Source organism: Chiloscyllium plagiosum, chromosome 7 (assembly GCF_004010195.1).
Source record: "Chiloscyllium plagiosum isolate BGI_BamShark_2017 chromosome 7, ASM401019v2, whole genome shotgun sequence".
In the NCBI taxonomy this organism is placed as follows: domain Eukaryota; kingdom Metazoa; phylum Chordata; class Chondrichthyes; order Orectolobiformes; family Hemiscylliidae; genus Chiloscyllium; species Chiloscyllium plagiosum.
In genome coordinates, this window is record NC_057716.1 from 51751377 (window position 1) to 51775343 (window position 23967).

A 23967-nucleotide genomic window follows, 5' to 3' on the forward strand; every position below is an offset into this window, starting at 1 on the left:
TCAAACACGTTTAATTTGGAATGCTGATGAAAACAAGATTTCATATCAGAAGCACAGCCAAGTTCATGATACCATGGCTAATTCAACTGTACCTAGGTACCCAAAGATCACTCAAGTAGCAGTAGCCTTGGAGATTTGACAGCTAGATCAAATGAACAAGACCATAAGTAGTAAAAGCAAAAGCAGACTATTCAGGCCATAGGACATACTCCAGCATGCAGCAAGATCAATTCTGATCTGATAAACAACTCCACTTTGTCTTATCCCCATAAACCTTTATGTCCTTATGGATTAAAAAAAAAGTTTTTATCAGCCTTCTAGTCTTAAACTCTCCCAGAAGGAGGAACAACTTCTTTGCATCTACTTCATTAAGAATTTCATTCACGAGTTCTTCCATTCTTCTAAACTCCACTGAGAAAGATGTGGAAGCTTTGGAGAGGGTGCAGAGAAGATTTACCAGGATGTTGCCTGGAATGGAGAATAGGTCGTACGAGGATAGGTTGAGAGTGCTAGGCCTTTTCTCATTGGAACGGCGAAGGATGAGGGGTGACTTGATAGAGGTTTATAAGATGATCAGAGGAATAGATAGAGTAGACAGTCAGAAACTTTTTCCCCGGGTACAACAGAGTGTTACAAGGGGTCATAAATTTAAGGTGAAGGGTGGAAGGTATAGGGGGGATGTCAGGGGTAGGTTCTTTACCCAGAGAGTGGTGGGGGCACGAAATGCGCTGCCTGTGGGAGTGGCAGAGTCAGAATCATTGGCGACCTTTAAGCGGCAATTGGATAGGTACATGGATGGGTGCTTAAGCTAGGACAAATGTTCGGCCCAACATTGTGGGCCAAAGGGCCTGTTCTGTGCTGTATTGTTCTATGTTCTATACAAGGCCATACTACTCAACTTCTAAGAAATTCATTCCATATCTAGGATCAATCAAGTAAATCTTCTCTGGATTGATTCCAATGCCATTATATCTTGCCTTGGATAAGGAAGAAAAAAAAAACTGCTCACAGTATTCTAGGTCTGGTCTGACTAGTGAGTTGTATAATGTTAGCAAGACCTCCCTATTTTCAACGTCTTCAGTAATTTGCAACTACTCCCAATTTAGTACTTTATTCCCTTTGAAATAAAGGGTAACACTTCTCTATTACCACTGAACTGGAATGCCCGTTTTTGTGACTCATGTTCGAGAACTCCGAAATGCCTTTATACTGTATTTTTCTGCAGTCTATAACTATTTAAATAATATTCAGCTCTACAGCCAAATTGCATGACCTCGCATTTTCCCACATTGCAATGTACCTACCAATATTTTGTCCACTCACTTAACCTATATAAATTCTCTGGGACTCTATCAACCTGACTACATGCCTTCCCACCTGCGTTTCCATGGCTGCAAATGTGAAATCCGGGATGGTATGTAGTCTCCTTGGTGCCAGAGCACTCTCAGGTTCAAACAGTCAGCATTAATGCCTCAAGTAGAAAGAGATACGTAGGCTTGCATTAGAATTTAGGGAGCCAAGTAGGAAATTAGTGAGCAGAATGTCAAAAATTGTAACATCTGGATTACTACCAGTACCACAAGTACGTAAAGATGGAAATTAACAATAAAGCAGATGAACGTATGCCTCGAAAAATTATGCAGTTGGGAGGGTTTTAGATTCCTGGGACATTGGTACCAACTCAGAGAGCTGGGACTTATGCAGCTCAGATGGGCTGCAGCTACACTGGTAGGAACCAATTGCTAGTACTGTTGGAAAGTGTTTGAACTAACTTGTCGTCACGAGTATGGGAACAAGGAGTAAACATTAGAGAAACAATACAGAGAGCATTTCTTAAGTTATTAGATGGATTTACGTAAATAGGAAAGTAAAGTCTAAATTAGGGTTAGTGTCAAGCACAAAGCATGGTAAACTGGATTGGTAAGCTGCATTCACAGAAAGTTGTGGAAACCTAATGTCATGGTTATAATAAAAACGTGGCTAAAAATAGTCAAACTGGTCTGAAGTAGTCATGGATAAAAGTTCAATTCAAGACAGGAAAAAGGGGGTTGTAGCAGTATTGGTTAAGGATAACACTACAAAGGTGAAAGAGAGAGGACTCCCACAGGAATCAAGAACAATTTATTTGGCTAGAGCTAAAGAATGAAATAAAAACTGAAGCAATAACATTGTCTTGTGTTGTCTTTCAATCATCAAACAATGGTGAAAATGTAGCATAACACCTTTACATTGAAATTACAGAGGGATGCGATAATTTGTTTACATGGGATTAGAGCATCACTGGCTGGGCCATCATCGGTTGCCCTTGAACTGTTGGCAGTAGTGAGCTGCCTTCTTTAACAGAATTGGATTCATAATGCTGTTTGGGGAGGGAATACAAAGGATTTTGACTTAATGACACTAAAGGAACAGTGACAAATTTCTAAGTCAAGGTGCTGACTGGCTTAGAGGGGAACTTGAAGGTGATGGTATTCCCATGGACCTGCTGCTTTTGTTCTTAGAGATGGAACTGGTTGTAGGTTTGGAAGGTGGTGTCTAAGTTGCATTGGTAAATCTTCAAAGCGTATCTTAGATGACACACACTACTGCAAATAAAGTGATGAAGGGAATGAATGTGTTTAGATATGGTGCAAATTCAACAAGCTGCTTTACGCTGGATGGTATCAACCATCTTGAACATTTTTGGAGCAACACTCATCCGGCCAAGTTGGGAATTTTCCATCACACTGCTTACCTGTGCCTTTTAGGTGGTGGTTAGGTTTCGGAGAAAAATCAGAAGGCGAACTACTCACCACAGGATTCATAGCTTCTGACCTGTTCTTGTAGCTACAGTATTTATATGGGTAGTCCAACTCAGTTTCTGGTCAATGGTAACACCAGAATATTGATAATGGGGTATTTCAGTGATGGTTATGCCATTAAGTATCTTTTTCATTGGATATGGTCGTTGTCCAGCATTTGAGGCGCAGAGCTGTCAGTCCGAATCTGGATGTTTGTCCAAGTATTGCTGCGTTTGGACATGGGCTGCTTCATTATTGTAAGTGTCATCAATAGTTAACATTGTACAATCACATCCCTCCATCATGGAAGTTCCCTGATGAAGCAGCGAGAGATGGTTGAGACTAGGACTATCCTGAACCGAGATGATAGACCTTCATTAACCAGACCATCTTTCTTTGTGAAATTTACAACTGTGGAAAGCACCGTTTACCCCATCAGATCCCCACTGACTCGTTTTGTTGGGGCTCTTTGATGCCATACTCTATCAATGGTAGCCTCTACGCCAAGGGTAGTCACTCTCACCTCACCTTTGGAATTCAACTCTTTTGTCCATGCCTGAACCAAGGCTGTAATGAGGTCAGGATGTGAGTGGCCCTGGTGGAACCCATATATTGAGCATCAGAGAGTAGTTTATTACTAAACAAGTTCTGCTTAATAGTCATGTTGATGACATCTTCCATTCATTTTACTCACGAGTGAGAGAAGACTGCAGTTATTGATTGGGTTGATTAGTCCTTCTCTTTGTGCACAGGACATACTTGGGCAATTATCTATATTGTCAGGTTGACATTAGTGTTGTAGCTGTACTGGAACAACTTGGCTAAAAGCGTGGCAAGTTCTAGAGCACTCGTCTTAATATTGTTGCCAGAATGCTCTTGGGTCTAATGACCCTCCCGATATCTAATGCCTTCAGCTGTTTCTTGATACCTCGCGTGGTGAATTGAATTTGGCTGAAGACCGGCATTTGTGGTGGTGCTGGAAGCAGAGATGGATCAACAACTTGGCATTTATCTGAAGATTGTTGCAGCTGCTTCAGCCTTAGATTTTAAACTTACGTGCTGCAACCTCCCATTACGGAGGATGTGTATATTTGTTAAGCCACCTTTTTCAGTGAGTTGTTCAAATTGTCCACCACATTTCATGACTGCAGAGTTTGGCAGGGGTGGTCACAAGATTGCAAATTGCTTGGAATTCAACTCTGCTGCTGATAGCCACTGCATCTCATGATTACTCGGTCTTGAGTTGCTAGATATGTTCAAAGTCTAATCCTTTTAGCACAGTGATAGTACCACACATGATAAAAGATATTCTCAATATGAAAGTAGGATTTTTGTCTCCACAAAGACGGTGTGGCGGTCACTCTTACCATTAGTGGCATAAACAGATGCATCTATGGCAGGCAGATTGGTGAGGGTTAGTATGTTTTTGCCTTTTTGAATCCCTCACAACAATCCCCATCTAATAATTATGTCATTTAGGACTTTATCAGCTCAATAGGTTGAGGTGGTGCTGAGCTACTCTTGTCATGTACACTGAAGCCCCACATTAAGTCTGAGCCATTTGCCACCCTGAATATGCCCTTCAGGTCCTGTTTGACATTGAAGTGTATGGATTCAGCAGCTTTTATTTTTGAGGGACAGCACAAGAGGGTGAGAAGGTGATAATTAAAAGGTGGTGGTTTCCCTGCCCATATTTGGCCTGATGCCATGAGACTTCATAGGGATTTGGAGGTAACATGGAGGACTCCCAGGTCTACTGTCTTTCAATTGTATACCATTGCGCCACCACCTCTGGTGGATCTGCCCTGGTTGGTGTTGTCTGTATGTTTCTGAGAGTATGACTATGTGTAATCTTATTGCTTCACTGATCCGAGAGACAGCTTTTCCAACTTTAGCACTAATACCCAAATTTTACTACGGAGGATTTTGGTGGGTTAAATTTTCCATCAGTTCTGTTGCCTTAAAGTCAGATGACACATCCACTTTCATTCCTTTACTGAGATTTTCTAGCTGTTGCAAAACAGAATGGCTTGCTCAGCTATTTCAGAGAAGAGTTAATCATGTTGCTCAGAATCTGGAGTCACATGGAGGCCAGCGGATTACAGGTTTTCTTCCCCAAGATACATTATTCTACCAGATTGTTAATTACAGAGAGTTTTATTGAACTCAAATTCCATCAAATGCCATGGATCACCTGTGGCTCTGAATTACAAGCCTGGGGACCATGTCACCGCACACACTCCACCTTGAAATGATTCAGTCATTATAATTGTCCTAATATAGTGATAATAAAACTGTACAACAAAAGGGATGTGTGGTGCAAGAGCTCCTCCAGTGTGTTCAGGACAATTCTTGCAAAAAGTATGTTTCTGGTCCAACAATAAAGACACTGATAAACTTGATTCTTGGAAATGGAGGTGTGCCACGTGGACTAAGTGTCTGGAAGGAATACAGTGAACAAGCGATCATAGGTTTAGGAATTCTTGCAAAAAGTATGTTTCTGGTCCAACAATAAAGACACTGATAAACTTGATTCTTGGAAATGGAGGTGTGCCATTTGGACTAAGTGTCTGGAAGGAATACAGTGAACAAGCGATCATAGGTTTAGGCTGGCTATGGAAAACGTTAGGCAGCAATCCAGAGTAAGAATAATTAGCGGTGAAGCCAATTCACTCAAGTAGGAACGAGTCCAACCTAGATAAACTGCAACCAAAGACTAGCAGGCAAAACTGCAACCAAACAGCTGGTGGCCTTTAACGATAAGATAGTTTGGGCATGGCAAGGTGTATTCCCGTAAAAGAGAAAGATAGAGAAAAGAAATTCAGATCTCCCAGGATAACAAAAGAAAACAATTAACTCCATACATACCTCTGACTCTTTGTCACTTAATGATCCAAGACTTCCAAAACTGTGGTTAGAACATTCATTATTTGTTAAAGCCTGTTTGGAAAAGCAACCAAAAATGAGTGAAAATCAGCATTTAAAATGTAAATAACAAAATGCAGTTAGATGTCTTCTATTTTGTGATGTACATGTTGAAACATTCTAAAACATTTAACTTTTTATTAATCATGAACTAATTTAGCACAATCCTTAAAATTGTGGTCAGAAGGTCAACATCAGGGAGAAAGTGAGGACTGTAGATGCTGGAGATTAGAGCTGAAAATGTGTTGCTGGAAGAGCGCAGGTCAGGCAGCATCCAAGGAGCAGGAGAATCGACGTTTCAGACATGAGCCCTTCCTGAAGAAGGGCTCATGCCCGAAATGTCGATTCTCCTGCTCCTTGGATGCTGCCTGACCTGCTGCACTTTTCCAGCAACACATTTTCAGAAGGTCAACATCATACTTCCATACAAACAGATAGATTAGTAGGAGGTGTAAACTACTCAGCTCATCAAGTTTATTTCGCCATAAAGATCATAGCTGATCTGACAGCTCCACATTACTGTATATGCAGATAACCTTGCACCTATTTGCTTCACAAGAATCAATCAACCTCTGCCTTACAAACACCATCACAGTCTGCATCCACCCCTTTGAGGAAGTCCCAAAGATTTATAACTCTCAAAGAAAGTTCTCTTCAACTGTCTTAAATAGACACCCCTTCATTTTGAAAGTGACTCCTAGTTTCGGAATCACCCCAAGAGGTTACATTCTTCCCTGCCAAAATATCTCAGGATCTTACAGGTTTCAATTAATTCTTCTAAGTTCCAGCAGATACTTGTTTAGTCTGTCCAGCCTTTCCATCCCATTCCAAGTAAATGTTTCCCACTCATTTACATCCTTTTTCAAACAAGGAAACTATTACAGTACACAGCAGTCCATGTGTAGTCTCACTAACACTCTCTACAACTGAAGCATAATCTCTGTACTTTGGCATTCAAATCCCCTTGTTACAAACAATAATATTTTATGAACTTTCCTAATTGCTTGCTGTAATTGCATACTAACGTTTTGGTGATTCATGCATATGCACACCCAGGTCCACCTGCATCTCAGAGCTCTATAATATCTCACCATTGAGAGACTTTTGTCTTATTCTTCCTGACAAAATGGAGCAATTTCATATTTGCCAACATTATAGTCCATTTGCCAAATCTTTGTCCACTCACTTAACCTATCCACATTCCTTCGTAGCTTCACGCTCTCTTCAAAGCGTACTTTCCTGCCTATCTTTGTTTCTTAATTCAAGTAATTTAAAGAAACGATAAAATCACAGATGTCTTTTTATGCAGAAGGCAGCCATTCAGTCCATCATGCATGTACTGGTTCTGCAATTGAGCGTTATTACCTGGTGCCAACCTCAATTTTCCCCATATCCTTGCATGATTATTTGGATAATAATGTGCAATGTGCTCTTAACTGCCTCCGTTGAACCGGCCTCCATATTTTCAGGTAGTGCATTCCATAGTCGAACTACTCCCCAAGTGAAAAGTCATGTCATTCTTTCTTCTTTTGCAAATCATTTCAAATCTATACCCTCCCATTTATATTCCTTTTACCAGCAGGAAGCTTCTCCCCATCTATTCTATCTAATCCATTCGTGATTTTCAAAACCTCTACCAAATCCCCTTTTAACCACCTCTGCTCTTTAAGGTGCATGGTCCTAACTCCTTAAAACTACCCCCAAAACATTAAATATTGAGATCCCAGCACTGACCCCTGCAGCACACGATGTATTTAGAGTCATAGAGATGTGCTGCATGGAAACAGACCCTTCGGTCCAACCCGTCCATGCCGACCAAATATTCCAACCCAATCTAGTCCCACCTGCCAGCGCCCAGCCCATATCCCTCCAAACCCTTCCTATTCATATACCCACCCAAATGCCTCTTAAAATGTTGCAATTGTACCAGCCTCCACCACATTCTCTGGCAGCTCATTCCATACACGTACCACCCTCTGCGTACGTTGCCCCTTACGTCTCTTTTATATCTTTCCCCTCTCACCCTAAACCTATGCCCTCTAGTTCTGGACTCTCTGACCCCAGGGAAAAGACTGTCTATTTATCCTATCCATGCCCCTCAATTTTGCAAACCTCTATAAGGTCACCCATCAGCCTCCGACGCTCCAGGGAAAACAGTCCCAGCCTGTTCAACCTCTTCCTATAGCTCAGATCCTCCAACCCTGGCAACATCCTTGTAAATCTTTTCTGAACCCTTTCAAGTTTCACAACATCTTTCTGATAGGAAGACTAGAATTGCATGCAATATCCCAACAGTGGCCTAACCAATGTCCTGTACAGCCACAACTGACCTCCCAACTCCCATACTCAATGCTCTGACCAATAAAGGAAAGCAAATGACTTCTTCACGATCCTATCTACCTTTGACTCCACTTTCAAAGAACTATGAACCTGCACTTTAAGGTCTCTTTGTTCAGCAACACTCTCCAGGACCTTACCATTAAGTGTATAAGGCCTGCTCTGAACTGCCTTTCCAAAATGCAGCACCTCACATTTATCTAAATTAAACTCCTTGCTTTTATTTTAAAGCATAGGAGAAACACAGAGTAGAGGTGCCATTTTGGATTTATTCTCAGTGTTTGGCAGTTCTGCGGAAGTTTTGGAACATTAGACAACCTTAGAGTAAGGAACTATTCAAACCTTACACCCGACACCCTGAACAGATAATTTGAAGTTGAGAATGTTTAAACTCAGCTTCTTCCTGGAGCAAGAGGATTTTCCAAACTGGGAATGAAGTCAAATTAAATCTATCCAGGTATTATAGAATGGGATTTTCTGGTATACATGTTGTATAAGGAGTGTCTTTGATTGCCAAATTGGGGTGTTTTGGGATCTGTAAAGGAATGTTTTGGGAATTAATGGTATTATATTTCACCAATGTCTTTCAAAATCGTCAAGCCTGTGTCATAAACAAAAAACAAACAAATAGTCTGCTTTGTTCTATCTTCTTTCTTTCTTTCAGCTTAATAAACTTCAGTTTTATTGTTAAAAGTAAATCTGAAACATTGCATGCTTATGTTTCAATGAGAGACCACCTCAAAAATCAAAACATGATATAAAAAGCTAGATTTCAGTCTGGGATCAGACTTGTCCAGTTTAGCTGGGATCATAACATATACCATTCATTACATCTTACCAACCAGGAAAAACACATTTATACCTGTGCTTTACATCCATTACATTTGTCTCACTGGCATCACTTGTTATTTAGAAACATGTTAAAAAAGATTTATCATTACACACTTCAATAAAATATATATGATAAATGATACGTATTTGGTAAATCAACTCCATGCAGGCTGAAACACAGAGAACTGTTAGATCAAACTAGGTTAAAGACTACACACTGAAGAACAGATAACTATAGCAATTTGTAGAATCTGGCTCCAGATCAGCTGGCGATCCAGTTAACTTGGCTACATGAAAGACACCGAAAGAAAACAAAAGGAGTGTGAATGAATCTTGGGCTGTACTTAAAGAAGCCAATTGTTGATAAGATTTGTTCAAAATTAAAAATCACCAAAACCCCTCAAATGGTAGGATTATGGTATTTCCTTATTGTCCTGTTTTTGTTTTACTGCTTTCTACCCATATGCACATTTACAACTTGTCTCTGGAATGGCTGCACTGAATAAAGAAAATTACATCACAACCTGGAGTTATGAAAATAGAGAAGATTTAGAAACACCCAAGTAAAGCACATACATATAAACCTTCAGCAAGGGGTTGGAGTTAGAAGGTTTTCTTCAAAATCAGTGTTTAAGATCCACTGCTTTTCATATAAAATTAACCTCTGGTATTAGAAAGGCATTTCCTTAAATTATATTAACACTTAGGTAGCATCCCAAAATGCTTTACAGCAGCACAATAAGACAGTGCATGATACCAAGCCATGGAAGTAGATATTAGAGAAAGAGATAGAGGAGCAGAGGGGCATATAAAAGGAAATTATAAAGTTTGAGGCTAATGCAACTACAGGAACAGCCATTAAAAGGTGGAGCAATTATAACTGAGATTGCACAAAAATTAAGAGTGCAGATAACTTGACAGAACATAGGTTTGGAGGTGAATAGAGACAAGAAACTGCAAGGTCCAAAATTGTTTAAAAATAGGACGAGAATTTAAAATAAATTGCTTGAACAGGAATTAATGTAGGTTTGCAAGCACAAGGGTGTTGAGTAATGAGACCTTAAGTTAAGACAACAAAGTTCTGGGTGAGGTCAAGTTTACAGAGGATGGAACGCGCAAGATCAACCAGCCATGTGTTAGAATATTCAAGTTGAGACATTCTTAAGTCATGACTGAAAATTTCAGCAGCAAACAACACAACACCCTTAACCACTACAAAATCACCCTCTAAACAAGCTATGAATGAAACCAGGCTTACTTTTGCTCCTGTGCTTCCACTTCCACTTCCAGTACTTACACCTCCTGTAAACCTTGCCTCCAATAATTCCTGCCGTCGAGGATCAAGGCTATGAAGCTCTTCCATTGCACCTTTAATTAAATAAAGCACATTAGGTTGATGAGTTTCGCTCAGTAAGTAAACATTTTCTGTCAGCACTCAAGGTTAGATTTCTATTTGTATCAGAGTATTGCTGAACGAATCTTACTTTAGTGTAAGTCAATCAGGGAAAGAAATGTGCAAATGTAAATAATTTGGATGAATTACTAATTTATTTCCTATATACACCAAATTTTATTCTCCTTCAGCTTACCTTACTATTTTGTTACTGTTAGCAATGTTTCACTCTTGACTATAGTTCTCTATCTGCACAAATGTAGTTCAGAGAAACACAATTTTTAAAATAATGCATACTTTAGCTCTTCCTGGTGCTTATGTTTTTTGGTTACAAAATCTTCCAAGGTAGCTCCTCAAGACAGGGGATGATTTTCTTCCACTTCAGCTTGTCATGGATCCGGAGGTGACTGAACAGTTCAATGTTATTGGACCCATCATATCTGTACTGGCTCCCAAAAGAGGTACCAATCTAGCTCCACTCTGCAGCACCATCTGTAGCCCTCTAACTTCATCACTTACATATATACATATACACAAAAACACACACATAGATATGTATATGTGTGTGTTTATCATCTATCTATCTGAAATCTCCCTTGGAATCCACCTCCACCGTTCTCATAGGGAGTGTGTTCCAAACCTGAACAATTCTCTCAATAGAGATTTTTCCTCATTTCACTCCTAGCTCTTTTTCTGACAATCTTGAAATTGCAACCCTTAATTCCTGACATATTAACGAATGGAAATAGTAGTTCATCTGCTGCTCAAACATTCATGCATGCAACTATGTTCTCTCTAGATTTGACAATTTCAATGCTCATCTGGCCAGACTTCATTTTCTCCACTTGATAATCTGAAACGCATCCAGAACTCTAATGGTCATATCTTAACGTACTAAGTTCCAGTCGCCCATCATTCACATTGCCATTGATCTGCACTGGGTCCTGGTTATTCCAGTTTTCAAATGCATTAAATAAACTTGACTGTCCTATCGTCATAAACATCTTTATCTAACCACATAATATTTCAATTTGTTCAGATCTAACCTCTTAAACAACCCCGATGTTAGTCAGTTCCCACGGTGATAGTTTTCACTCTGGAAGTTTGCCCCATTTTACTGCATTAAATTTATTATGGAAATTAATGTTATTTTTAAAAGTCGATATGAGTCATAGTGCCAACTCATCACAGTGCATCAACTAACAAAAGTTTAAAAAGGTTCTAAAATTGAGACCCAAATTTCTACTTCACAAGATGATTTGCTGACCAACTGTTTGTTTATACATCTCTTCAATTACAGTTAATACAAACACATGCAGCAAATCTGCCAACTTTGCCTCCAGTCAGCAGCTCAGCATTGCCTCAATATTTTACTTACAAATATGATAATAAAAATTAGTCAGATATATATCTTACGTCCATTTTATATCAGATTCAAAGTTGCTTCAAACAGGAATCAAAAATCAATTGAAAAGGTTTGCTGAGAATGGGTTAGTTTTAATCCATGCTATCTTATTATTAGAAAGATTAAAGTTCTGATGCTCAGTATGTTTGGTTTGGAAATGATTTGGAGCATGAAAGTGTACCAATTCAGTAGAAAGTATCAACACATCATTGCATCAAACAGTAAATCACAGCAGAATGAAATTAAACTTTCATAATTTATCCAGCAGCACACCATCACAATCATCAGTGCTTGAGCATGGCAGAAACGAATCTCAATTTCCTGCAACTAAATTCAATACCTTTCCATCTGACAACGCTTCCAAAATGTGGATCTGTAATGACCATTACTTTAACCCTCAGCAAGATATATACATCTGTGCTTGAAGTAGTTTAAAGCATAAGATTAAAACACACATAATAGGAATACAAGTATACCATACAGTCCCTCGAGCCTGCTCCAACATTCAAAAGAGTCATGGCGAACTTTGAGTTCAGATCCATTTTACCATCCGTGGGAAACCAAATACAAGTTTATCTCTTACAGTAAAAAATGGAGAATCTTCAACATTCAGGGCAGTGAATTTGAAAGAAAAACATTGTTAAGTTATAAATTAATTTATATCACCTTAAAATTTTCATATATACAGACAAGCAAAGAGACAAAATACACAAATATAATGGTTGAGGGAGGAAGGAAAACAAAATCAGAAACACTTCTGGCATCAGCCCAGATCACAGACGAAGAGTTGCTTTGACCCTTTCTAATTCAGTGCTAATGACAAAGTGTTGTGAACACGAAGATTTTCAATCTTTTGTCCACTGATTGAGCACTTGTAGTTTATGCTTCTGAAGGTTTTCTCCCCATTTTCCTATCAGTGGGGTCAGACGCAGAGAGAACATGGCGGCACGGTGGCTCAGTGGTTAGCACTGCTGCCTCACAGCACCAGAGTCCCAGATTCAATTCCAGCCTCTGGCAACTGTCTGTGTGAAGTTTGCACATTCTCCCAGTGTCTGCATGGATTTCCTCTGGGTGCTGCGGTTTCCTCCCACAGTCCAAAGATGTGCAGGTCAGGTGAATTGGTCATGCTAAATTGCCCATCGTGTTAGGTACATTAGTCAGAGGGAAATAGGTCCTAGTGGGTTACTCTTTGGAGGATCGGTGTGGACTTATTTCCTGTTTCCACACTGTAGGGAATCTAATCTAAACGGTCTACAGAAAATTGGAGCAATAAGCTGTGTTCCAGGACAGTACGAGAGAGGGGACAGTGCATTGTACAGAAAAGGAGTGAGATATTCAGATTTAGAGGCTCTCCCTTTGTAGGTTGGAAGTTTCTCCAAAATTGTCCACAAACAAGACCATCAACACTTGCCCAGAAACCAAACAAGAAGCTGTGACTGTGCTGAGACCTCCTGAATCCACACATACAAGTTGAGGTGACTAGCCTTCTACCCTACTGATCAAATAAGGACACTCAGTATGTGGACAATAACTTATTTTTTAAATTAATCACATTTTCTTTCAGCTTCCTTGATTTAAAGTAATATGCTTTCCCATTTTTAAGGAATAGTCCGAAGTAGACAGACCAAAAAGGAGGTTGTTATAATAGGTTTCTAAGTGTGATCTGTATTTAACCAGTTAATTGTTTTTACAGGACTAAGAATTAGAGTCAGGTAAGAAAATAAAGTATGACGAAGAAGAAAAAAAGTAAAGTTAGCTTCTTCTAGTCATAGAGGCAAACAGAATTAAGGAGAATCCAAAGGGTTTTTACAAATATATTAAGGACAAAAGGATAACTAGGGAGAGAATAAGGCCCCTCAAAGATCAGCAAGGCAGCCTTTGTGTGGAGCCACAGAAAATGGGGAAGATACTAAATTAATATTTTGCATCAGTATTTACTGTGGAAAAGGAAATGGAAGATATAGACTGTAGGGAAATAGATGGCGACATCTAGTCTTTGGCAGAATAAAGAAATTTTGCTTGTGAGTAGCTGATTAAATGAACCAATTCAGTCTAGTTCTTACTATGCAGCTCCAAAAACGTACAATAATTGGGATCTCTGCGCAGCAAACACAGGGTGGAAATTTCAAACAACGAATTTGGGGAGTTAAGTGAAGTTGAGAGAGTTTTTTTTCCAATTTACTTTCTTCATCCTCCAGTATTGGACTCTTGCTTAAGTACAGCAGAAGGCGCCGATTGGTAAGTTATTCTACTTGCAAAGCTTGGTGCAGTTAAAAGTACAAGTCAGTAGTGCAAGTGGAATGTACAGCCTGTAGAATATGAGCAGTTATGGATACACACGGGTAAGGATAAAGATACTGCTGAAATTGAGCTCCAGGTTTCAGGACTCAAATGATGGCAGGAGCTATTGTCCTGCATCTGCAAGGCAGAGGACATGGGATAGCACATTCAGGGACAAAGTCACACCGCAACATTGGAACGTACCAGCAGATAAAGAATGGGAGACTTGCAGACAGTTCGAAAAGAAACAGGCATGTGATGCAGTCGTCCTCTGAGATAACATCTCATGAATGAGATGAGGTGATGAGGTGATGGTCTCAGAAGTTCAACTAGAACCAAGTCAGTGGCACCAGATAGGAAGGTAAGCAGCAGCATGGAAGAACATTACTTTCGTTGGGTGGCCTGACAGACATTTACGCCAAAATCTTAACTTTAAAATGGTACGTAGGCTCCCATGTGCTAGGGTCAAAAAGGGTGATGTTGGAAAAGCACAGCAAGTCAAACAGCATCCAAGGAGCAGGAGAGTTGATTCGTCAGGCAAAAGCACTTCATCTTGTACTAGGGTCAAGGATGACACAGGACAGTTATCTTACATTCTTCTAGGAAAGAAAGAACAGACAGAGGACGACGGATGGGTCCTGAAAGCAGGTTTCATGGAGCTAGGAAGAAGATTGAAAAGCAGGACCTGTAAAGTAATAATCCTAGGATTATTCCCAGTGCCACATGCCAGTGCTCACAGAAACAGACGTGGAACTGAAAACTAGTGCAGGAGGGTTGGCATCGGGACCTATATAAAATTGGCAGGACCCATCTTGGGATGGTCTGGGACTAATATCTTCGCAGGGAAACTTGCTGGTACAACTGGCGAGGATTTAAATAAGTTTGGCAGGAAGAGGAGATTCTAAGAAAAAGCTCAGAATTGAATAAAGCAAATGTCGAAGGAATAGAAGAGTAATAAGCAAAAACATAGAAGACAGATAAAGCAGCGACAAGCATAAAATAAATGATTAAAAAGTGAATAATGTTAAAAAGTTTTAATTAAAAGTCACACTATCTGAACCTGCATTGCATTCTCAAAGGGTTGATAATTTGAATGCACAAATTGAGATAAATGGATGTGATTCAATTTCCATTACAGAGAAATGGCTACAGAGTAACCAAGATTGGCATATGAATATCCAAAGACACTCAACATTTAGGAAGGATATGCAAAAGAAAAAGGAAAGAGACAGGATAGCCTTCCTAATAAGGGATAACATCACTACATTAGTAACAGAGGATCTAAGATCAAAATGCAGAAAAAGATTTGGGAGATCAATAAACAGCAAGGAGAAGCAAACATTTTTAAGAGATGCTGTTCCAATCTGTAGTATAAATATTGGGCATCGCATAAATCAAGAAATTACAGATACATGTCACAGTTGTGATAGGTAATTTCAGTATGGATTTAGAGCAAGTTAACCATGTCAGCATAAATGCTATGGAGGATGAACTCCTTATAGGTTAGCTAGACTCCATCTTCGGATTCTTCCATGGCCTATGACCTGCTTTAGCAGCTTGCACTCCTGAGTCAGAGATGTACAGCATGGAAACAGACACTTCGGTCCAACTCATCCATGCCGACCAGATATCCCAAACCAATCTAGTTCCATGCACCCGGCCGATATCCCTCCAAACCCTTCCTATTCATGTACCCATCCAGATGCCTTTTAAATGTCACAATCGTACTAGCCTCCACAACTTCCTCTGGCAGCTCATTCTATATACGCACCACCCTCTGTGAAAAAGTTGCCCCTCAGGTCACTTTTATATCTTTCCTCCTCACCCTAAACCTACATCCTCTAGTTCTGGACTCCTCCACTCCAGGGAAAAGACTTTGTGTATCTATCCTATCCATGCCCCTCATGATTTTATAAACCTCTGTAAGGTCACCACTCAGCCTCAGACGCTCCAGGGAAAACAGCCCCAGCCTATTCAACCTCTCCCTGTAGCTCAAATCCTCCAATCCTGGCAACATCCTTGTAAATCTTTTCTGAATGCTTTCAAGTTTCACAACATCCTTCTGATAGGAAGGAGACCAGGTTGCATGCAATATTCCAAAAGTGGCCTAATCAAATGTCCTGTACAGCCTCAACATGACCTCCCAACTCTTGTACTCAATACTCTGACCAATAAAGGAAAGCACACCAAATGCCTTCTTCACTGTCCTATCTACCTTTGACTCCACTTTGAAGGAGCTATGAACTTGCACTCCAAGGTAATGCAGTGCGAATTGATAGATTTCTGGAACAATACATCGAGGAGCCAACTCCTGGACTGGGGTTCAATGGATTTCGTGTTTTGTATTGAGAAAAAGCTAATTCATAATCTTTAAGAGCTATTAGAAACAGTGAGCATGATATATCAAAATATTACATCAAGTTTGAACACGACATAGTTCATTCTGAAGCTAGCATTTTAAAATCTAAGCAAAGGAAACTAAGGGTATGAGCTGCAGCTCCAGCTATACTGGATTTGGGAAAATCCACAAAGATTCGAAGGGAGACAGGAAATGGCTAGCATTTATAGACAATATTTACAATAAATATAAAATTCCTTTAAGGAAAAAAAAACACTCCTAAGACAAATGTGAATCAATCTGGCTATTAGAAGTTAATAAATGCATTAAGTCAACAAAAGGGACTTACAAATACCAGATATAGCCCAAAGAATGGATAGCAATTTAAGACCCAGCAAAGGAAGATCATGAAACTGTTAAGAGAAAAGAGAATATGAATGCCAGTGAGGAACATAAGGGCTATCAATCAAACCTCCATCAGTTTGTGAAAGGAAAAAAGATTAGCAAGGATCAATTAAGATCCATTACATGTGGGAATGAGAGAATTCAAGGTAAAGAACATGGAAGTAGCACTTCTGGAGATTAAGGAAAAATGAAAATGCAGAACATTTTTTAAAATAATGAGGTTGAGAAGGATAGATGTAAAAAAAGGACCTGGGTATCCATGGCTATTAGGTAAATGTAGGGGTATGGGTGGGTTGCGCTTCGGCGGATCGGTGTGAACTTGTTGGGCCGAAAGGCCTGTTTCCACACTGTAATGTAATCTAATCTAAATGTAATCTAATCTTACTGAAGCAAGCATGCAACTAAACATGCAATTAGGAAGGGAAATGGTATGTTGACAAAACCTGCTATACAGGTGTATATCATAGGTTCATCAGGACTGCCCTATAAGAAAAGTGATTGAAGAAATTGGGCCTGTATTCTCTGGAGCTTTGAAGAATAGATTAAGGTGAGAAATGTCAATGTTAAAAAAGTGAGGCCTGGGTGACCCTGCATACTTCAGTTGGAACTTGTATACAATTTCCTCTACTCTAAATATTTGATAATGAAATGCAAGTTAGTACTGTGGAAATGGAGTATGTGCTACAAATGCCAAGATGTCTGGCAAAGATGGCCTCCTGTGCAGATTTGCCTGCACCAATGACTCTTGGCATTTACCGAGGATGCGATTAATTTCCACCTCAGTTCAGATAAAGCCATTAACAGCAGTAAGGTACAAACACTAGTTATAATTTAAATGGGATAATAAACAATGGCTGGAGCATTTTTAAATTTGAATTCACCTACGTGTCTTCTGTGCACAAATTCTTAAAAATCAATGAACTCTGACAACCAGGAATGAATAATTTCATAATTTTTCTAGTCAACAAATAGAATGTTTTTGAGAGCTGTTTCAACAAAATCACAATCAGATTTTTTTCCTCCAAGTGTTTCGATAGCTCAGTGAAAAGCATTGTACAATATTCACTTGAACTCTTTGCACATATGCATACACTATTCAGTCTTTCAAAACAATGCTGAGCAAATGCTGGTTTTGCAAAAAAAAAGGTAATCTTTCAGATGAACAGTTGTAATTGAGTTTCAGATGAATTAAAAATCCAATGATACTACTCCAAGAGCAGAGGCCACTGGCACCCTGGTCAATAGTCCCCCCTCAAGTTTAAACTTGCTTCCTAAAAAAGGTTCTCTCCACAAATTGGTTATCATACTTACCCAAATAATAAGTTATCTTAACTTCTAAAGCATTTCAAAAGCAATTTAATTAACTTTGAAAGACTTTCAGAAAACCTGAAGACATGAGGCAGTGCTCTACAAGTAAGAGTTTTTCTTCAAGCATCAGTCCACATAATTTGTTTATTCATTCACATATGCTCAGTCTGGAGGTCACCCTGAGCCATTTTCTTGGTAGTCATTGTCAGTGGTGGTCTGCTATTACTTTCCACTTTCAAAAAAGGGAGAGCGAGAAGTCAGGCCCCATATCCATCTCTGAAGGAACAAGAATCAAATCCATGTTATTGACATTAATCTGAACAAGATTAGCCATCTTGTAAACTGAGCTAACCAGCTTGTAATTTATATGGTAACACAATAGATTAATGTATTTCAATAGCCTATATACTCTTGGTTACAGAATTAGATGTTAAATTTATCAGTGCGATTGCAACAGTAGGTGATAAGACAGTAGTCAGTCAATTTTCTTGATAATAGAAAAAGCAAATTTGAATTCTATAAAAGCAAATAAATTTGTCAAATGGAGGCAGGGTTTCTATTTTACATCCTGATGTTCTATTGCTAGTTTCTCCTCAGATTGGTACATATCTTGATGCCATTCTTCACCTTGAAAGGAACAGATGGACTTTCTTCCAAAGGCGAGGTGGATATAACTCCTACGCCGGCTGACCCATCATCTATACCTGCTCCTACCCCACCAAACCCATCTCAACCTACTGTCCTAACCCCCTGTCCGGGAACTCCCCACATACATTCAGGACACCACTCACACCCTCCACCTCCTTAGAGACTTCTGTTTCCCCAGCCCCCAATGCCTCATCTTCACCATGGTCATCCAGGCCCTCTACACCTCGTGCTCCCACAAGGAGGTTGAACAGTTTATCAAGTTCACCAACACATTCCACGCCGATCTTAAATTCACCTGGATCATCTCTGAAACCTCCCTCCCCTTCCTGGACCTCTCCATCTCCATTCACGATGATCGACTCAACACTGACATTTTTTTTTAAAACAAACAGACTCCCATAGCTACTTGGATTATACCTTCTCCCACCCTACCTCCTGCAAAAATGTCATCCTGTATTCCGAATTCCTCCGCCTATGCTGCACCTGCTCCCAGGAGGACCAGTTCCACCACAGAACACACCAGATAGCTTCCTTCCTTAAAGATTGCAATTTCCCCTCCCACGTGGTTGAAGATGCCCTCCAACGCTTCTCATCCACGACCGCACCTCCACCCTCAAACCCCACCCCTCCAACCGCAACAAGGACAGAACCCCTTGGTCCTCACTTTCTACTCCACCAACCTCTGCATAAATCGCATCATCCGCCGACATTTCCACCATTGCTCCCAATGCGGTTTCCTCTACATTGGGGAGACTGGATGCCTTCTCTGGGGCACTCGCACCAATCAACCCTACCGCCCCGTGGCTGAACATTTCAACTCTCCCTCCCACTCTGCAGAGGACATGCAGGTCCTGGCCCTCCTCTATCACCACTCCCTTATCACCCAACGCCTGGAGGAAGAACACATCATCTTCCACCTCTGGATCCTTCAATCCCATAGTATCAATGTGGACTTCACCAGTTTCCTCATTTCCCCTCACCCCACCTTACCCCAGTTCCAACCTTCCAACTCTGCACCATCCTCATGACCTGTCCCACCTGTCAATCTTTCTTCCCACCTATCTGCTCCACCCTACTCTCTGACCTATCACATTCACCCCCACCTCCATCCACCTACTGCACACTCAGCTACCTTCTCCTGAGCTCCATCCCCCTTCCATTTATCTCTCCATCCCAGAGGCTCCCAGCCTCATTCCTGATGAAGGGTTTTTGCCCAAAACGTCAATTTTCCTGCTCCTCTGCTGCTGCCTGACCTGCTGTGCTTTTCCAGCACCACTTTAATCTTCACTGGATATAACTCTTGGTTCAGTTTTTGTGAAAGGTGACTGAAGTATTGGAAAAGGAAACTGATGGAACTGAAGATAATGCACTGTAGTTAAGAAAGTGGTTAAAGCGTTAGAGAAAGCAGACAGATCATGGACAGATACTGGAAGACTGTAGCTCGCAATGTCACATACAGATTATTCCTAAAGTCTCAACCACCAAAATAATTAAGTATTTCTTAACTACTTTGAAATGTGATGTTTTATCTCATCATTTAAGTTTGTGAATAACACAGACTTCAGTGCAAAAATCAAGCTGACACTTCAGCATTGTACGGAGGGAATGCTGCAATGTTGGAGGTGGCAACCTAAAGATGAAATGTTAAACCAAGGGTCCATCAGCCACTTGGGCACATGTAAAAGATTCCATGGCACTATTATTTTGAAGAAGAAGGTAGTTATACCCAGCTTCTGAGCTAATATTTAACCTTTAATCAACATCACACATTAGATCATCTTGTTATCATTTTGCTATTTGTGAAAGCTTCCTGTGCACAAATCAGGGATCACACCTTGACCATTACAACAATAATTGCACAAAGTACCTGACTGATTGATTAATTGATTTGGGCAGTTCTATGTGCATTAAAGGTTTTACATCAACTGTAGCCTTTATCTTTTTCTTTTAACTGATCATTTCTCTCACTTAACCCTATTTCACTGGTTGGGACTAGGGACATGAAAATTAAACATAGGCTTTCAGAAGTTAGGAAATACTTCCATACTGGTAGATATTTGAAAGTTACTTACGCAAACAATAATTAATGGTAGGTTAATTAACTCTACTACAGATGTTTTAAAACGTTAAATCAAACACTTAAGAGAATTGGGAAGAGGGCTTACATGGAAACAGGCCACTGATCAGCCATGATTTCTGAACAGCAGAATATCCACTTTTTAACATCTCCTACACTTACTACTGTGGGGAAAATACTGACATTAATGCATGATCATCAATTTTCTTTTCTGGAAAAATGCATCAGGGATTTGACAGAATTGCTTAAAGTAGCAATTTTCCCAATGACCAGAATCACAATCTTGGTGATACAAATTGATTTTGTTTTTAAAAGTAGTTGTATTTGGATTTAAATGAAGAATGCCAGAAATAAAAGGAAATCCAGGTTACAATAATAAAGTAATAAGGAATCCAAACTGAAGTTAATACATGGGCAATCATTTTAAGATATGGTCTGCAATGTGTGGAAAGTCATGAATATCATTGGGAAATTCTTCTAATCCACTAAGGAAGTAATAACAGGAAATTTAACAAGTCAAAACACAATCCAGAGTTATCATGGCTTTATAAAGGGTAAATTGTGTTTGACTAATTTGCTAGAGGTTCTTTCAAGATGTAACAAGCAAAATGGATAATGGATGTTATCTGGATTTCCAGAAGGCACCCGATAAGGTGCCGCACCAAACGCAGGATCACATGGAATTTGGGATGGTTTATTAGCTTCGAGTGGGGTTTTGGCTAACCAACAGAAAGCAGAGTCAGGATGAATGGGAATTTACTGGCTGGCAAGAGGTTACTAGTGGGATACCCCAATCTATAGTAAGGACTTGGATGCAGGGCATAAGGTATGATAGCCAAATTTGCAGATGATACTACAAGTGTGACAGTAAGTTGCAATGAAATAAGAAATTTACAAGTATTCAGTAAATGGTAGAACTCTTAGGAGCATTTATGTTCAGTGAAAATTTGGGATGCAAATCCATAGCTCCCTGAAAGTAACAACACAATTAGATAAGGTGGCAAAAAAAAGGAGTACAGCATGCTTATCTTCATTAGCCAGGGCACTGAGTGTAAAAGTTAGCAAGTCATGTTGCAGCTGTATGGAACCTTAGTTACATTTGGAGTATTGTGCCCGTGTCTGGTCACCAAACTATAGGAAGGATGTGGAGGCTTTGGAGAAGGAGCAAAAGAGCTTTACCAGAATGTTGCCTGGATCGGAATGCATTAGCTCCAAGTAAAGGTTGGACAAACTTGGATTGTTTTCACGAGAGCAAAAAAGGATGATGGGCGATTTGACAGAAGTATACAAAATAATGAGAAGCTTAAATAGGGTGAATAGTCTTTTCCCCCAGGGTGGAAATGTAAAATACTAAGGGTCATAGGTTTAAAGTGGTAAGAAGTTTGAAGGAGATGTGCACTGCCGGGGAGGTGATAGAAGCAACGTTTAAAGAAGCATTTAGATGGACTGATGGACGGTAGAGGGATGTGGGCCATAGGTAGGCAGATGGAATTAGTTTATAATGGCATCATAGACACGATGGACCAAAAGGCCTGTTCGTGTTCTGACCAGTTTCTATGGAAAGTATGCTGAGGGGATTTGACCATAAGACACAGGAGCAGAAATAAGACCATTAAGCCCATCAAGCCTGCTCCACCATTCAATCATAGCTGACAAGTTTCTCAACTCAATTCTCCTGCTTTCTCCTCATAACCCTCAACACTGAAGAACCTATCTCAAGTCTTAAAATATACTGAATGACCTGGCCTCCACAGCCTGGTGGCAATAAATTCCAGAAATTCACCACTCTCTGGCTGAAGTAGTTTCTCATTTTCTTTCTAAAAACATCTTCTCTTTTCTCTAAGACTATGCTCTCGGGTACTTGCCTCTCCTACCAATGGAAACATCTTCAGAATATGTACTCTGACCAGGCCATTCAATGTTGTTTATGTTTCAATTGGATCTCCCACATCCTTTTAAACTCCATTGAGTATAGTTCCAAAGTCCTCAAATGTTCCTCATATGCTTTCTTTCCTGGGACCATTCTCGTGAACCTCCTCTGAACATGCCCCTGGACCAGTACATCCTTCCTGAGATAAGAGGCCCAAAACTGCACACAATACTCCAAATGTAGTCTGACCAGAGTGTTATACAGCCTCAAAAGTACATCTATGTTTTCATATTCAAGTCCTCTCAAAACAAATGTTGCCATTGTATTTGCCTTCCTAACTACTGACTCGACCAGCAAGTTTACCTTGAGAGTTCCAGTCCAAGATTCTCTCAAGTCTCTTTGCACTTCAATACAAGCTAAAAGATAGGAAGAGAGGAGGAATAGTGGTATTGGTTTAGGAGTTCTTGCAGTGTTAGAAAAATAGGTTGCTATGTCTATGCTGTTCCTCTTCCTCAATCATCCCCATATCTCTTGTCTAGTTACCTCCATCCCATTACTTGGCGAATCTGCCAGAAAGAAGGGTAGAAGCTAAGATTGTGTTAATATTACACAGACAAGAGTGCAGTATGTGGAAACTTACCTTTAGTGTTATGTTACACATAGATGCTAAGATGACATGCCATATGAATACTAACATGGCACCAGTAATCTGCCACTTACTTCTTCATATTGCAAGAGGAAACTTTCTTCCCAGGAACTCCATATCCTGCTCCTAATGGGGCAGAAATCGGCTTCTCTGAGACAGAAGTAAGGAATAGTTTATTGCTGTTTAGGAAGGTGCTGAACGAAAATGCCAAATGCATGATTCATCATGATCTCTCCCTACAGTATTGAGGTTAGTCTCTAGGTTAGACAGTTCCTAGTCTTGAGGGATTCCTGACATGAAGTGTCAGCAGACTGGGCCTATTCTCATTGGAGTTCAAAAGAATGAGATCTTATTTGAACTTGACAGTATAGATACTGGAAGGACATTTATTTAAAACAGAAACTAGAATTAGGTAAAACAGTTTTGAAATAAGGGGTCTCCCTTGCAAAGATGAGATAAGAAGAAATTTCTTCTTAAGGGTCACTAGCCTTTGAAATCCTCTGCAGACAGCAATAAAAACAAATTCAATATATTCAAGTAGAGCTAGAAAGATTCTTGTCCTCTGCCTGATTTTGTCACAAACAACAACAAACAGATTAAAAATACACACACGGTCACTACTGAGGTACGGAGTCTCCCACTTTGAGAGGGTGATTAGGTGTTGGTGCACCTTGATACTGTTGTTATAAAGGTGTACTGTAGCTTAGACAGAGAGAGAGAGAGA

At 39.9% G+C, this 23967-nt stretch overlaps 1 protein-coding gene across 4 annotated transcripts in view; it reads right to left on the reverse strand.

The window, feature by feature from the left end:
• tlk1a (tousled-like kinase 1a) overlaps positions 1 to 23967 on the reverse strand; it is a 140039-nt gene that overhangs the window by 96575 nt on the left and 19497 nt on the right. For all 4 annotated transcript variants that reach the window (XM_043693715.1, XM_043693717.1, XM_043693714.1 and 1 more), the window contains exons 3-4: positions 10132 to 10241; positions 5649 to 5720 (exon numbers count right to left, since the gene is read on the reverse strand). In XM_043693715.1, coding sequence (XP_043549650.1) covers positions 5649 to 5720; positions 10132 to 10241 — 182 coding nt within the window. The remainder of the gene's footprint in view (positions 1 to 5648; positions 5721 to 10131; positions 10242 to 23967) is intronic.